This window comes from Agelaius phoeniceus, chromosome 8, assembly GCF_051311805.1.
Source record: "Agelaius phoeniceus isolate bAgePho1 chromosome 8, bAgePho1.hap1, whole genome shotgun sequence".
In the NCBI taxonomy this organism is placed as follows: Eukaryota; Metazoa; Chordata; class Aves; order Passeriformes; family Icteridae; genus Agelaius; species Agelaius phoeniceus.
Window position 1 is genome coordinate 10,934,255 of NC_135272.1, and position 14,228 is coordinate 10,948,482.

At 40.0% G+C, this 14,228-nt stretch overlaps 1 protein-coding gene across 4 annotated transcripts in view; it reads right to left on the reverse strand.

Moving 5' to 3' along the window:
- Nucleotides 1-14,228, reverse strand: part of RALGPS2 (Ral GEF with PH domain and SH3 binding motif 2) — a 116,467-nt gene that overhangs the window by 87,549 nt on the left and 14,690 nt on the right. For all 4 annotated transcript variants that reach the window (XM_054638152.2, XM_077181993.1, XM_077181992.1 and 1 more), the window contains exons 2-3: nucleotides 4,953-5,084; nucleotides 2,290-2,397 (exon numbers count right to left, since the gene is read on the reverse strand). In XM_054638152.2, the coding sequence (XP_054494127.1) occupies nucleotides 2,290-2,397; nucleotides 4,953-5,009 (165 nt within the window). In that variant the 5' untranslated portion in view covers nucleotides 5,010-5,084. The remainder of the gene's footprint in view (nucleotides 1-2,289; nucleotides 2,398-4,952; nucleotides 5,085-14,228) is intronic.

Consider the following 14,228-nt stretch of genomic DNA (forward strand, 5'->3'; position numbering starts at 1 on the left):
AGACAGCTGCCTAACTACCTCTTGTGCAGCAACTTACTTTTATTGCTGTTTTACTGGCTTTTTCATGTTATCTTTCCTCTCAATCAAAAGCTACTTAGGCAGCCCATGAATTATTTCATCAGTTCACCACTTCAAAATAAATTACATTATTTTAAACAGTATTCACTCTGCTGTCACAGAGACATGCCTGCAGCCTGCACTGCATCCATTTTAGAAGAGCTATCAATAAATGAGAAGCTTTCTCATACTTTGAAAAAGCAACTGGCAGCATATCCATGTCCAACCCAAGAGGTACTACCCACCACCAGGAAACCTCACACACTTGTGCATCCTCTAGAGTTTGGCCCTACTGCCTCACACTGGTGGTCTTCACATCCACACTGAAACTCAGATGAAGATTTTACACCTCTGTGTTATAGCAGAACTAAACCCAGGAAGAATAAGGAAGTGGCTGAGAAAATAAAAACAAGGGTTAAAGATACTTTTCCTCCACAGTACCTAAGTTTTTGGCAAATTTACTTATTTCTACAACCTTCAGCAAGAATGATCAGAAAAAGACAGAATTCAAAGCAAAAAGTGCTACTGGAAAAGCAGATACATGCTTGGGGAAACAAACATTAACAAAGAAGTGCAGCTGTGTAAAGAAACACTCAAAAAGAAATGAAATCAATTATTTCCTTGCCAAAGGACTGAATACTGATGATTTTGTTCAATTGTTCAGAATTCTACATGCAAGATGTTTCATATCGATTTATAGTAAATCAAACCTGCTACAAAGAACCAGATACTTTAAAAGGAAAAAGGTTAAAAGCAAAAATGCTTCTTTTGAGGGACTGAGAAAACAGCAAAATTATACTCAGTAATAGAAACCAAAAATACAGGCACAGCTTCATAAGTGTAATGTGAAATGCTTAATTAAAAGATTCCTGTTGGCGAGTAGAACTCTACCCACTTTGAGGCATACCATGAAAACAGGAAAAACACTGGATTTGGATACAGATTTTTTCCTAACCAAGATTTCTTAAGTGGGTAACATTTAGAACACACGGAGTCAAAGGTTGCTGCATTTGAGAGAAGAAGGATTAGATGGTGGAGCACAAGAATTATGAAATGTGATTCAATGACAAGGCACCTCTGTATATTCTGCTGTCCAAGGGAGTGACAGCAGCTCCACAGAGACTGACTGATCTATTCTGCTGCCCAACAGCATCTACCACTGGTAAATAGTAGAGCCATTCAACCAACTCATTCTGGCCTGAATGCACATTCCACTGGAATTCATGTCCCTAGCCCCAGATTCCCCAAGTTACATTTACTTTATGTACAGGAATCATAAGATAAAACTGGAAGGACAGCCAGCCCCAGAAAATATCTTCCCATGGAAAGTGGGTGATGCATTGCCCAGCTGTTCCTGACAACAGAGCAAGGAAGAGGCCCAAACCACATGACTTGAGCCTCAGTCAGGAATAAATCCCATCATTAATTATGATCCTCAGCCAAGAAGAATTTAATGTTGAAGTACCACTTCATTATCCAGCTGCTTTAAATTTTCAGTGTTCTCATTAAAATCAATTGTGCCATTAATAATTAACTGAAATAGTTATTAACAATTACAAACCAGAACAAACTAAATGGGAATATTTTGTGACATGTATTACTCCATATCAATAATCTCCCCAGGACAATTCCTCATCAATCTCATCCCTTGAATTGGAAATATATTAAGAGCTTAGCAATCTTTCTAGCAACATACTTGAATCACTTAGAGGGACCATCTGTTGTCCTCACCTCCACAGGGAGTAAAAGCAAAACTAAACAATCACCCAACATCTTAACCAATGAGATGTTTAACCAATTAACATTGGTTAAACATCTCATTATTCTGTGCAGCCAAAAGAAGAAAACTAGAAAAGCTTCCTAGAGCAAGAGCTAGCAGAGCTAAGAATTAAAATAGCTCCAGAAAAAAAACCCAAGTACAGATCAAATATTGCCCTGCAACTAAAATATGCATGACAGAATTAAACTGTGTCACATAGAATAAAGAATCTTTGGTCTATGCTACATATAAGAGTATGAAAAATATCTGGACAGCAGAGCCCAAAAAGATAAATTAATTTCAATTCAAATTTCAAACAGAATAGAGACAATGAAGAAGTAAAGAACAGGATCTGTTTTTAAAATCCGTGGATGACAGAAATTAGGCGAGAAAAGTGCAGCAATAGAGAAGCAGAGGAAAAGCTGCAAAGCAGAGTCACACACAAAGAAATTGGAATTCCTGGACTTGCTTACCGCATATTCCTCTGGTGTGACCTTTAGAACATCAAATACCACTGCATCAAAGCTCTTCTTCAGTTCAGATGAACCCTTGTCACTCAAGGACTCGGAGCTGCTACTCTTCTGCAGAAACAAAAAACCACAGATGATGTTTTGGACCTGTCCTTTTTGTCTTCTCTTTTTTACACTCTGTCCAAACGTCATTGTTCACATAATTTTTCAATTCAAATTCAGTCACAGAACAGACTTTTTCCTGATGTGGACTGCAAAAAAATCAGACCCTCAAAGTGACAACTGGATTTCCATGGATTTCCTTTTAGCTGAAGGAGGGCAGGGTTAGATTAGATGTTAGGAAGAAATTCTTTGCTGTGAGGGTGGGCAGGCCCTGGCACAGGGTGCCCAGAGAAGCTGTGGCTGCCCCTGGATCCCTGAAGTGTCCAAGGCCAGGCTGGATGGGGCTTGGAGCAACCTGGGATAGTGGAAGGTGTCCACTGCATGGGCTTTACCATCCCTTCCAATCCCAGTAATTCTATGATTCCAAAGGAATTCCTCAACACACAACAGTTATATTTCAATGAATAATTAAATTCCAATTTTATTGACAGGAAAGGTAATAACAGCAACTATATCAATAAAAGCAATACAGTCACAGTGAAATTCAAGCAGAAAAAATATCACAAAGATAAGGAAAATGGGTCTGCCCCAAGGGAATAGTTATCAATTCTCTTCCTCTTTCTCTTAAAAACAAGGAAGCTTACAAAAATTACACTGAGCTACATGTGTTCCTGTTGAAGACATTTAGCAGAAGGAATTTTAGTGTTGTTTTTAAATTACAGTAATTCACATTTGCAAAAAAATACCAGATACTAGGATGTCGTTCTATGAGCATTTATCTACAAAATAAAGATTTTGCTTCCTTGAAAAATACAAATGTGGCTCAAAAAATAAACACTTCATACTGGCTTCATATGTTTCATAGAGAGTTTTCACATTAAAGCAATACATCTGTGTTATGAGCAATCACTTCCTCTAGCACAGAGATGCAGACCTACATTCTATTCATTCATTGCTGAAGTTGTGTCAGGGCAAGTTAGGCTGGGGTATCAGGGAAAGGTTCTTCCCCAGAGGGTGCTGGCACTGCCCAGGCTGCTCAGGGCATGGGCACAGCCCCAAGGCTGCCAGAGCTCCAGGAGGGGTTGGACACCACTGCCAGGGATGCACAGGCCGGGATTGTTGGGGTGGCCAACACAATCAAGGCCCTTTGTGACAGTCTGTGCCATTTCACTGCTAATGTTGAAAGCTTTCAAGGCTGTGGACATGGGCCCTTGAGAATTCAGCCAGTTAAAATAAACTCATGTCCATTTTCAAGCACGTTTGATATAAGGACACATTATAAAGAAAATGCTTATTTAATAATGATGTCCAATTTTAATCAGATTCTGATATTACAATCTCTCTGAAAAATATGCCTTTGAAAACACCAACAAAAAGCTCCACACCAGACATGCATTTTCAGTAACCAGGATGCTTACAGAAGCATTTCAGTTACAAGTCCTCTTTCCTACTTCTTAGTCAAGATAGGGAAAAAATACCACTTGCTTAAAGTAAATTTATGTAATTTTGCCAAAATATATTTTACTCATTTTTATCAGACAGCATATAAACATTCAAGACTATTTTGCTGAGTAAAAAGGTTGCTTTCCTCCAAGAAAATTTTTCAGGTGCATGCCAAAAAACAGTCAATGATTCATGAAGCAATTATAACAGGAGTACAAGAATCTATATAAAAACAAACAACAGTCTTGGAGACCGATGCCAGCTCTCTTGACAATAGTTGTGAAATTGTGGTGGAGATTATTTGGTTCCTTTTGGTAGCACAAAACTCCATTTTCCTTTGGCCTTGTTTATGGTACTCCCCATTTCCATATGCAAGTGCACACCACACATAGCTGCTATCAAAACTCATCTGTAAATATGTAAATAAATAAACAAAACATCTTTGCTACATTGCAGAGATTCGTGGAGGAAGCAACTTCAGTCAGGACTTTGTGGTGTTCTAATTTCAGCCCAAGCCTCTTCCTTAACATGCAGATGACAAATGGAAAACTACATTCACTTCAAACTAAGAGGCACCAGCAGAGGAGGCCAATCTCCATTGCTTGGCTGATGCACACACTCAGCTCACAAGCTGCTCATTTCTAGAGGGCAGAAGCTTTGATGGGCAGGAGAGATCCCCACCTATGCCAGAATAGAGTCCAAGAGACAAAGGGAACAACTTTATTCACTGCTGCTGTGTCAGACTGCCCCTCAGTACACACACACAAGTACCTGTCAAAGAAAAGAACATTTCCCACCGGCCTTGCCAAGCCAGCTTAATGTGCTAAGAGTGTCTATTCTTGTTAAAACTTGAAAAGAAAAGCTTCCTTGTCTAGATGTGATGGAAGAGAACATGGAAAAAGTCAGCTTTGGCTATGGTATATGCAAGTTCATGCTCTATTTTGGTATGCCAAGTTCAGGACTTTACATTTTATTCACACTGAAGTGGAGTGTATGAAACCAACACATAGAACAAGAATCTGTTGGATGACAGCTGTTAAAAGAAAAACTCACATTTTAGTGCACTTTACTGTAAAAATGGAGCAGAGAGTTAGCCAGTAAGTGAGGTTTGCAGTCCTTACCTCTGAAGCAGTAGCTGCAATGTTAACACCACTGGACTGTCCGTTCATTAGCTCCATACTGCCCACACCATTAATCTTCAGCCCTACATTTACAGCAGCAGGATCATCTCCAAGGCAACCCAATAACCATTCCTACAAAGAGCAAAAAGGTGTCAGAAACCACTTGCTGCAGGGGTTTTCATCAAGATGCAGTGCCTAAAATCCTTAACAAAAATAAATGACTTCCAAAATGGCTACACCACTCTGAGGTCCAGACTTTGGATTCTAACCTGTATTTTAAGATTACCAACAGACTTAAAACCAACATAAACTGAAGGTTCCATTAAGATCCATCAGTCACTGGCAGTATTGACTTACCATATTTTTTCCCCCTATTGTTTTCTCTATGCCAGAAATCAATATGTAAATAGATGCAGTATCCCTAACAAATTGAGGTTTGCAACATCAGTTCATATACTCTGCTTTTCCTTTTCTTACCAGCTTTAAAAGGTATATTCCAGTATATATGTTAACTCTATTAGGTAACTTTAAGGTATTATTTATCACTTCCTGTCTTATAGGACTCTTCATTAGCTTTAAGCAAAAATTATTACATTGAAAGCAATAAAAAGTAAAAATGGAATTTATACTTTTCTGCACAAATGATCCAAACTATTATTTAGTAAAAAAAAACCAAACAAACAGAAAAACACACAAAGAAAGGAAAACTCCACACACTGACTTTTAATGCATCCTTGCATGAACACTATGACTTTCATTTCTGCAGAGAAAAGGCTGCAAAGAAATGGAAGCCTTTGGCATCCACTATAAAAACAGTGAGACTACCCAACAACAGTGTTACAGAGTAAAAATTGGTTTGTGCTTAAATTAATGAGCTGTTAGTGCCCTCTAGTGTGAACACTCTTATAAATCAGCTTCCATGGATCTATGTCTGAAGCACAGGTGACTGCTTCCAAAGTTGCTGCTGTTTATTAAGTTCACTTTTGGTTTGTAGTTTAATTCAGAGCTATTGCATGGTCTGAAAACAAATAGAGAGTGACAGGTAACTGGGTAATTCCACATGACAAAACAGTTTTACAGCAGCTCATACTTAATGCCTCTATGGAATGCAATAAAATAATCTGAAAAGCTTTATTTCCAAGTGACCCAAAACAAGTATGTCAGACAGACAAGCTTGGAAGGCAAAAAACTGCAATATTTAAATAAGAAAATATCCCAAAAAAAAGCAATATTTAAGCAGTAAAATATCCTCAAATTTTCAAGTGTCACCATAAGAATGCAATGCAGAAAGGAAAGCAATGAAAGAGAGCAATGTGGCAGATGTCAGTCAAACACAACAGGTATTTCTGAGTATGCCAGTCCCATCTGAGTTGTTCAGGACAGCCACCCACATTCCACCCTTGGTTGTTTTGGGAAAACTGACAGAACTCTCTCATTCCCAGGAGAGAGGATGCTACATTTCACTAGAATGTTACACTCCCAGTCCTCGTGCTTTAATTAACACTGATTCCTCCACTGAAAATACATTCAACTGCACTTAAGCTTTAAATTACAGACCACATAAAAGAAAAAATCTCATCTCTGGCTTCTGAGTGTCAGTGCTGTCCTGTCCTTCCCCATCTCCATTACCCTTCAGATTGTCTTGTGGAATATTGCCAAATGCACAGCTCCCCAATGCCTCTCTCCTGCAGCTTTTTCATTTACAGGAGGGAAAAGCACAGAAATAAAACTCTGATGTGTTACAAGTTTCATTTTTGTAGTGACAGGAGAGGACAGAGGTATCACATCTTCAACACCACTGTCAGGTCCCCCCACATGCTCAAAATGGTACATTTATCCCAAAGTAATCTCCTCTGTTTAAAAAAACCCCACCCTTTAAAAATTTGGGGTTTTTTAACCACTACATTTTTAAGAAAAGTTGGCACATTGGCTTTGTATGATACAGTTATGTAGAGTATGACAAAATTGTGTATTCTTAAATAAAGGTTATATATTTGACCCTTGCCTCACATCAGCTTCAATTGCTCCCCTTCTCCATATCAATGGGAGGTGAAAAGGGAAAGAATTAGGGACGTCCTTCTGTGCAAGGAAAAATAGAAACCTGAGCTCTGAGGGCTTTTTTTCTGGCCATATTTGGATGGTGTTAATTAAAAGAAATTACAGCTATCATAGAAGGCTACGGAGTTGGCAGCTCAGCCTCACATCAAAAAGCGCAAATTAATTCTTCTATCAGCAAATGCTCAAGCCCAGTTTCCTCAATGACTCCTCTCACATAATCTACAGGCACTCACAGGAACTTCCTCCCCATATTCCCTGACAGATTTTCCACCTCACAGGACCTGCCTGGAAGGGACAGCAGTGCTGCACATTGATCCAGGTTCTCCTTTTCTACCTGGTTACTGTGATGGGAGTTGAGAGAACTCTGTCTCAGTTAGGTGTGGGCCACCATGCTGAGGAGTGGCACACAAACATTGGTTTTTTCAATTTATTTTTTTAATAAGCAGAAAATCACTTGGGAAAAAACCCTCCATGCAAAGGAAATGGAGTTTACAAAATATAACATCTCCCATCAAGCTGTATCCTAAAAAAGCTGTCCACACAATGATAATTTTGTCCACTGCTACATTACAAGAGTATGTCTGAATATATTTATGCTTTTTCATAATGTGTGAAGATACAGTAAGGAGCTGAATTAGTACTGAGCTGCTGTAAATATATATTTATCAACTTTAAAGTTCCAGAATTGGCAACCTTCACAATGTTCTCATGTCTAGCAGCTTTCAGAAGTACATCATCACTCCCCTAACAGGAACAGTCACAGCAACAGTTTTGGTCAATGCGCTGCCTGAGACAAATATTGAAAAAAACCTCACACTGGAATAACTAAATCATTTGCTTCCTATACTATCCATCTGCTCAACACCCAAATAATCTGTGAACAGCAATATCAGGAAGTGATCAAGAGCAGAGAAGGTCAGAGCAGCACAGCTGGGTCTGTGCAATGACTGTCACCACACTGCAATAGAGTCACAGTGTTCACTGCCTACCTTGCATATCCAATTACCAAAACTGAGTTACACTGAGTCATTTCAACTTCCACTCAGTTTCTCCTCTCCAATTCAATAAATGCCTTTGTGCTCAGAAATGAATTACATGTGGAACTGAGAGTGTTTCCTATGATGCACAAACACCTAAGCATTTATGCCAGCCTGAAGCCTTGACACGCTGTTGGCATCTTCCTACCATGCCATTCAGACTGTACAGCAGAAAGCAAACTAAAAGTACTGATACAAATATTCATCACACCCAAACAATGAAAATATCTAGACTGTTGTGGTTTAGCCCCAGCCAGCAATTCAGCCCCATGCAGCCACTGGCTCACTCCCCCACAGTGATGGGGGAGAGAATCAGCAGAACAGAAGTGAAAAATCTCATGGGTTGAGATGGAGACACCTCAGTAGGGAAAGCAAAACCTGTGTGCTTGAGCAAAGCAAGGAATTAATTCACTGCTTCCCATGAGCAGGCAGGTGTTCAGCCAGCCCCAGGAAAGCAGGGCTCCACCCTGTGCAACAGTGACTTGGAAAAGTCACTCCAGATGTCATCCCTTCCACCTTCTTCCTCCAGATTTATATTATTATATATCTATATGTGACCTAGAATTACCCTTTTGGGGTCAGCTGTCCTGGCTATACCTCATCCCAATTTGTTGTGCACCCCAGCCTCTTTGCTGCTGGGATGAGGAGCAGAAAAGGCCTTGACTCTGTGTAAGCCCTGCTCAGAGTAACCAAAATATTGCTGTGGTATCAACACTGCTCTCAGCACAAATCCAAAACACAGCCCCACACCAGATACTGTGGAAAAATGAACTTTATCCCAGCCAAAGCCAGCACAGCTAAGCGGGGTCTGCTGCCTTCAGTGAGTTTTTCTGCCAATTCACCCAAGGCCGTGCTGCTGACCATTCCCACGCAGGCACTGCCCCGCAGATCCCCCCAAGGGAAGGCAGCTCCGAGCAAGGGCAGCAGCAGGGTGTGCCCGAGCCCAGCTGCTGCAGAGCCCACCTGATCTCAGCACAGAGGGGAGCAGAGAGTGCCCTTTGTTCGGACAAACAGCTCTGCCAGACCCACTGACTGCATCCCAGCTGAGTGTGAGTCAATCAGCTGGTGCTGGAAACGCTTCTTTCTCCCCCAGTTCTTTGTCCCAAGTGACTGTCTGCTGGGGTTAGCTGCAGCACCACGGGGCAGCCGACACTGCCTCTACAAAACCACAGAAGCAAGGAATTTCAGAGAACTTCAGCTGGCTCCAACCCACGTACTCCTTCCTTTCTGGTGTCACCAGCATCGTGACAGTGAGCACACTCCAGATCACACACAGGGATTGTGTTGAAAATTGTAAGCTGCAATTGCTGGAGTTTGCTGGGTTGAACTCGCATTTGTATCGCACTGCAAAATCAGAAATCCTTTGTAACGTCAGCTACATTCAAATGGTTAATCTAGCATTAAGCATTACATGGTTAATGCATCAAATGGTTAATCTAGCATTAAGCATTACACCCTCCGTGTGTGGAATATCTGAAAGAACCTGAGCAGAGAGGACTGGACTCTCACAGACGTCTAACAGAGCATTGATGCCTGACTCCCTTCCACAGCAGATGTTCTTGGCTCAGTTTGGGTCAAACACTGTTCCCAAAATACTGTAAAAACAGCATTTTAAAAGACAACCCTAAAATTAAAGGCAACCCTAAAATTACATTTGAAACTCCCTGGCCAGAACAGTACAAAAGCTTTGAGGAAACAGTGAAATTTTAGGAAGAGCTCAAGAGTCAAGATGACCAATATCCTCTTTATTCTTATGCATAATGTGAGTACAAAGTGTCATTTGTTTTGATCCCCATGAAGAAAACAAAAGTGCCTTGCATGGATCATCATTAACTATAAATGCAGAGTCACTACCCAAGACTGTAGGGACCAAAAAAATCTGTTCCAGACACAATGAACCTGAGCCCCTGATCTTGTGGAAACTAGAGAGTGCAGAAAAACTTCTCTCTAAAAGGTAAAAGCTGAGACAACTGCTAAGAACCTACACAACCCACAACAAAAAAAGGGAAGAAACCAGACATACTAAAAAAAAACACAAAGCACACACTCCACATCTAAAGAAGACCCAATGAACATAAAAGCCCCACAGTGAAGCAGAGAGTCACCAAGGAAGAGGCAAAGAACAACAAAGAAAAAAGAAACTGCACCTTCCAAACGGTATCCTTCAGTTCCACATTCCAGCCACCAAAGCAGAAACCCACCCAAGTTACTGCACTGTACAAGTAAAGACAGTATGGAAATACCCTTAAAGAAGAGAAGTGAAAATCATCTAAAGCCACACTTTAATTCAGTTTTCAGTAGGCATGATGATATTAAAATAGTAAAACTGATAAAAATAGTAACTTCCACAAAAGACATAAAAGCTCAAGCAAGTTAATACTACTGCATTCTCCTGAAGGAAATTTATCATTGAAAATAATAAAATCCCAGACCTAAAATCTCACACACTATGAATCTCCAGATGTGAGTATCTTGGCAAAGCACTGCCTAATTTACCACTAGTGAAGACTGAGATAAAAGAGAGAAGACACACGTTGGGTAGAGGCATGACAAAAGCAGATAGGGGAGCATAATATTAAAAAACCAGATTACTAAGAGTTATTAAATGTGCAATACCACTACAAATATTATAACAAAACCCATTTAGAAATACAGGAAAACAATGTAATACAGGAGAAATAAAACTATCTGATGGACAGAAGAATGAAAAGAAAAAAAGTCAATCATTAAAGGACTCTTGTAGCTGACTCCTGTAAAATTTCTGCTGTGAATTTCAGCTGGAAATGATGCCACTAAAGCTGTAAGCATGAAGTAGCCACATGAGACCCAGATATTTATATGAGTTATGAACCAACACTACCTGCAAAACATTGCAAAAGGGACACTGATGCTGTACTCTATGCAATTCTGGCCACCTTGTTCCCAAAACGTTTTTCCATGAAATGCATGCACAGAAGGGCTTGCAGGTATTCTGAAGGCAATGAAACTTCTTTCCTAAGCAGAACCCACGAGACCTCAGCTTGCTTATGGTAGGAAACTGAGATCTGCATGAGGACACAACTGCCATATTTAACTATCAGGAAGATAAACCAGAAGTACATAATGCAGATAAACCAGAAGAATAAAATGCAAATTTATGCTCAAAATCTGAGTACCAGCAATTGGGTTCTTGAACAGTTTTCAGACACCACCACTAACAGCAAATATCTCTCAGCTGCTTAAGTTGATGCTGGATTCCTTCCTGACAGAGACTGTCACAGCTGACCCAGTGACACAGACTCCTGCTGCAAGCTCAAAGCACTTCTGTGCTCACACAGCTCACTTCTGTCACACACACATTCTCTCCCCAAGCATCTGTTGCACAACAGTCACGGCAGTATCAGCTGGTTAAGCTCCAAGACAGATGAAATTAGAATCCACGGAATAGCAAGAAAGGGAACAAAAAGTTCTTTCATTAGGTTTGACACTGAAGTCTTATTTAAAAATGAAGCTTCATTTAAATTTAGATTCTCTTTTTCTACCTTAGAAAAAGGCATTAGCTGTCAATTAGGCAAAATTATTATTCTTTAAGACACTTATTCACAGAGCACTTTCACTATAATTTGTTCTGAATAAATCCTATTGCTGCTTTTATGCACCTCATTCCCCAACTTAGGGAATGGAAGGAGAGTGGGGAGAAAAAAAGAAAAAGAGAGAGATAACAGCAAGGTAACAGCAAGGCTCTGTCTCATTCATATCTTGGTTTCCAGCTATCTAGGCCTCTTCTCTGTGGTTCTCCAGTACCCATGCCCCCCTTCTTAATCTCAAAAACTGGTACAACTTGTAGCTCCCATGTCCTAGGATGAGATAAAGAAAGAAGAACCAAAACTGAAAGCCAGAATATCCTTCTCCAAGGCACAAGTTACTCATTTACCAAATCCTATTACAAAAATCAAACCATTATCTCAGTCTGTCATCAACAATCAAGAGGTTCAGCTCAAAATGGAAATTTTTCCAGGTTAGTTACACACAAATAGGAAGGAGATCCTTACCACTCTGACTTCCACCACTCCAAAGCAGCTTTCCTCAGTGGACTGACTCAGGGCCAAGACTTAAGTGGGAAATATTCTAGCAGAAGGCAACAAATTGGAGTATGAGAACTGGTACACAGCTGCAAGCAGTGGCAGATCTGGGCCCTCACAAAGGCACGAATCAAGCAGAAGGAAAAGGATCATTGCAGGCAACAAATGGAGTAAGGCAAAAATGTGAACATGTGTATGTGCTATTTAAGCCTAGCATGAGGTCCTAAGAGGTTGGCTTTCTGCTACCTAAAGGCCTCTCCAGCACTGTCTGAGTGTTAAAAGACAAAGTGTGGGCACACTGAGACAATACTGCACAAAACCTGAAGTACTTTCTGCTCTCAAACTGCTTACAAATCATCAGGTCCCTGGTGCTTCTTCCTTCAGAGATCACCAAGAAGCCTCTGATTGTAGTTCTTGAGAAAAGTGCAGAGAACAAAGCTTTATTTCTTTGGATCTGCAATTTTTTAACTTTGCAATTGTTACCAGAAGAGTGAAACTCTTGGATTTATGAGACATACTTTGGTTTCCCTCCCATATTGCAAAAGAGGAAGCAGTAGGGAATTCTTTTAGCACAGAAAGTGTAAGGTTCTTCCTTCCTGATCTCCCTTCCACAACTAAAACAAACCCAAAGTTTAACCTCTTGGAGCAAAATCTGTTTTCATCCTGAAGAAGAAATCCAGGTTTGCTCAGTAAGGAACCAGAGCAGAATCCCCCTTTGCCCCAAAGACACAACAGGAGAAAACATAACCTAGAGACATTGCTGAAGGAAAGATTTATTTTCAAGAATAAGAAGTAAAAAGATTGCAAAGAAAATAAATAGGATTTAAACTAGAAGCAAATAATTTTCATTAATTAGGCAGTTCTATAAGAAGATAATCTTTCCCCAATTGGATTTTCAAGACCTCCACCACTTAGCCATACAGTTGTCATTTTTGTTTGCAAACAAGAAGAGAAGTAATTGATTAATGTCCCCTTGATTAAGTGATGCTCAGTTTGCAAAGTGTTATTCTGGCTAAGAAGTGCAGGCACGAAATCACTGGAATTAATAAACAACACATCTGTGGAGACCATTCTGAACAGGGATATCATCCTTCAGAGCATGCACCAGTGGAGCACTGAATGCTGCTAACATGGATTTCAGCATCCAAAACCTCTTTTCAGAGGTAGTTAGATCCAGTTTTGCTTTGTCTGAGGATAACACAAGTAGCACACAAATGGGGAAGAATTATTAAAACTCTGCATCAGCAAAAATACCACATCTCACAGTGAATAGTCTCTAGAACTGCCTTCTGTATTCCCAGCTTCTTTATTATTATTTTCAATAAAGCAGCACAAAAAATTTCAGCAGAAGGCAGACTTGAAGAAAATCATTGTAATGATCTGCAAATGGATCCATGCAGGTGCCATGCCTTCTCTCAGAAGGAAAAAAAATTGGGAAAAATACTTGAATATAATTGTATGCAAGTGGCACACTTGTAAGTTCTGAGATAGGAATGACAACTGACAGCCTGAGTTTTGTTACTGCAAACAGACTCCAGGAACTCTGACACCAGCAAATCACCAGCCTCACATGCCAAAAACACATGGAAGAAAAAAGCTGACAAAAACTAAGCCTGAGGATCCACACTGAATTTCCTGTGTAAACCTACACATCATACAGGGTAAAGAAAATGTAAAGAAAAATGTAAAGAAAATGCCTCCAGGAGTAGGCATGGAAATTTGAGTTAAGTGCTAGAGTCAAAACTGCAAACAGCCAAACCAAAATTAAGATGATCAAACCATCCTGGGACAGATTTTTAACAAGAGAGAAAATCCCAACTGTTGCTGAATAACAGCCTCCAAATCCACAGAATTAAGGACTTGGTTCATGCACCAGCCTTGGCTGCACCCTTGGTTTGTACAGGCAAAAAAAGGAAAAGAAGTCAAAACTCCTCCCCTGTTGAACACCTGAGTTTTTTACTCAGAAGAAAATACTGCTGAGAGAACATTTTAATGTATTTGTTTATTAAGCCACTAATAAACACTAAGGACCTTTCTCACAGAGGACACACAATATCTTAGTCTGGTTTGAAATTCAGCTTTCAGAGAGATGAGTACAGCCTTTATCAGTAACACCTGGG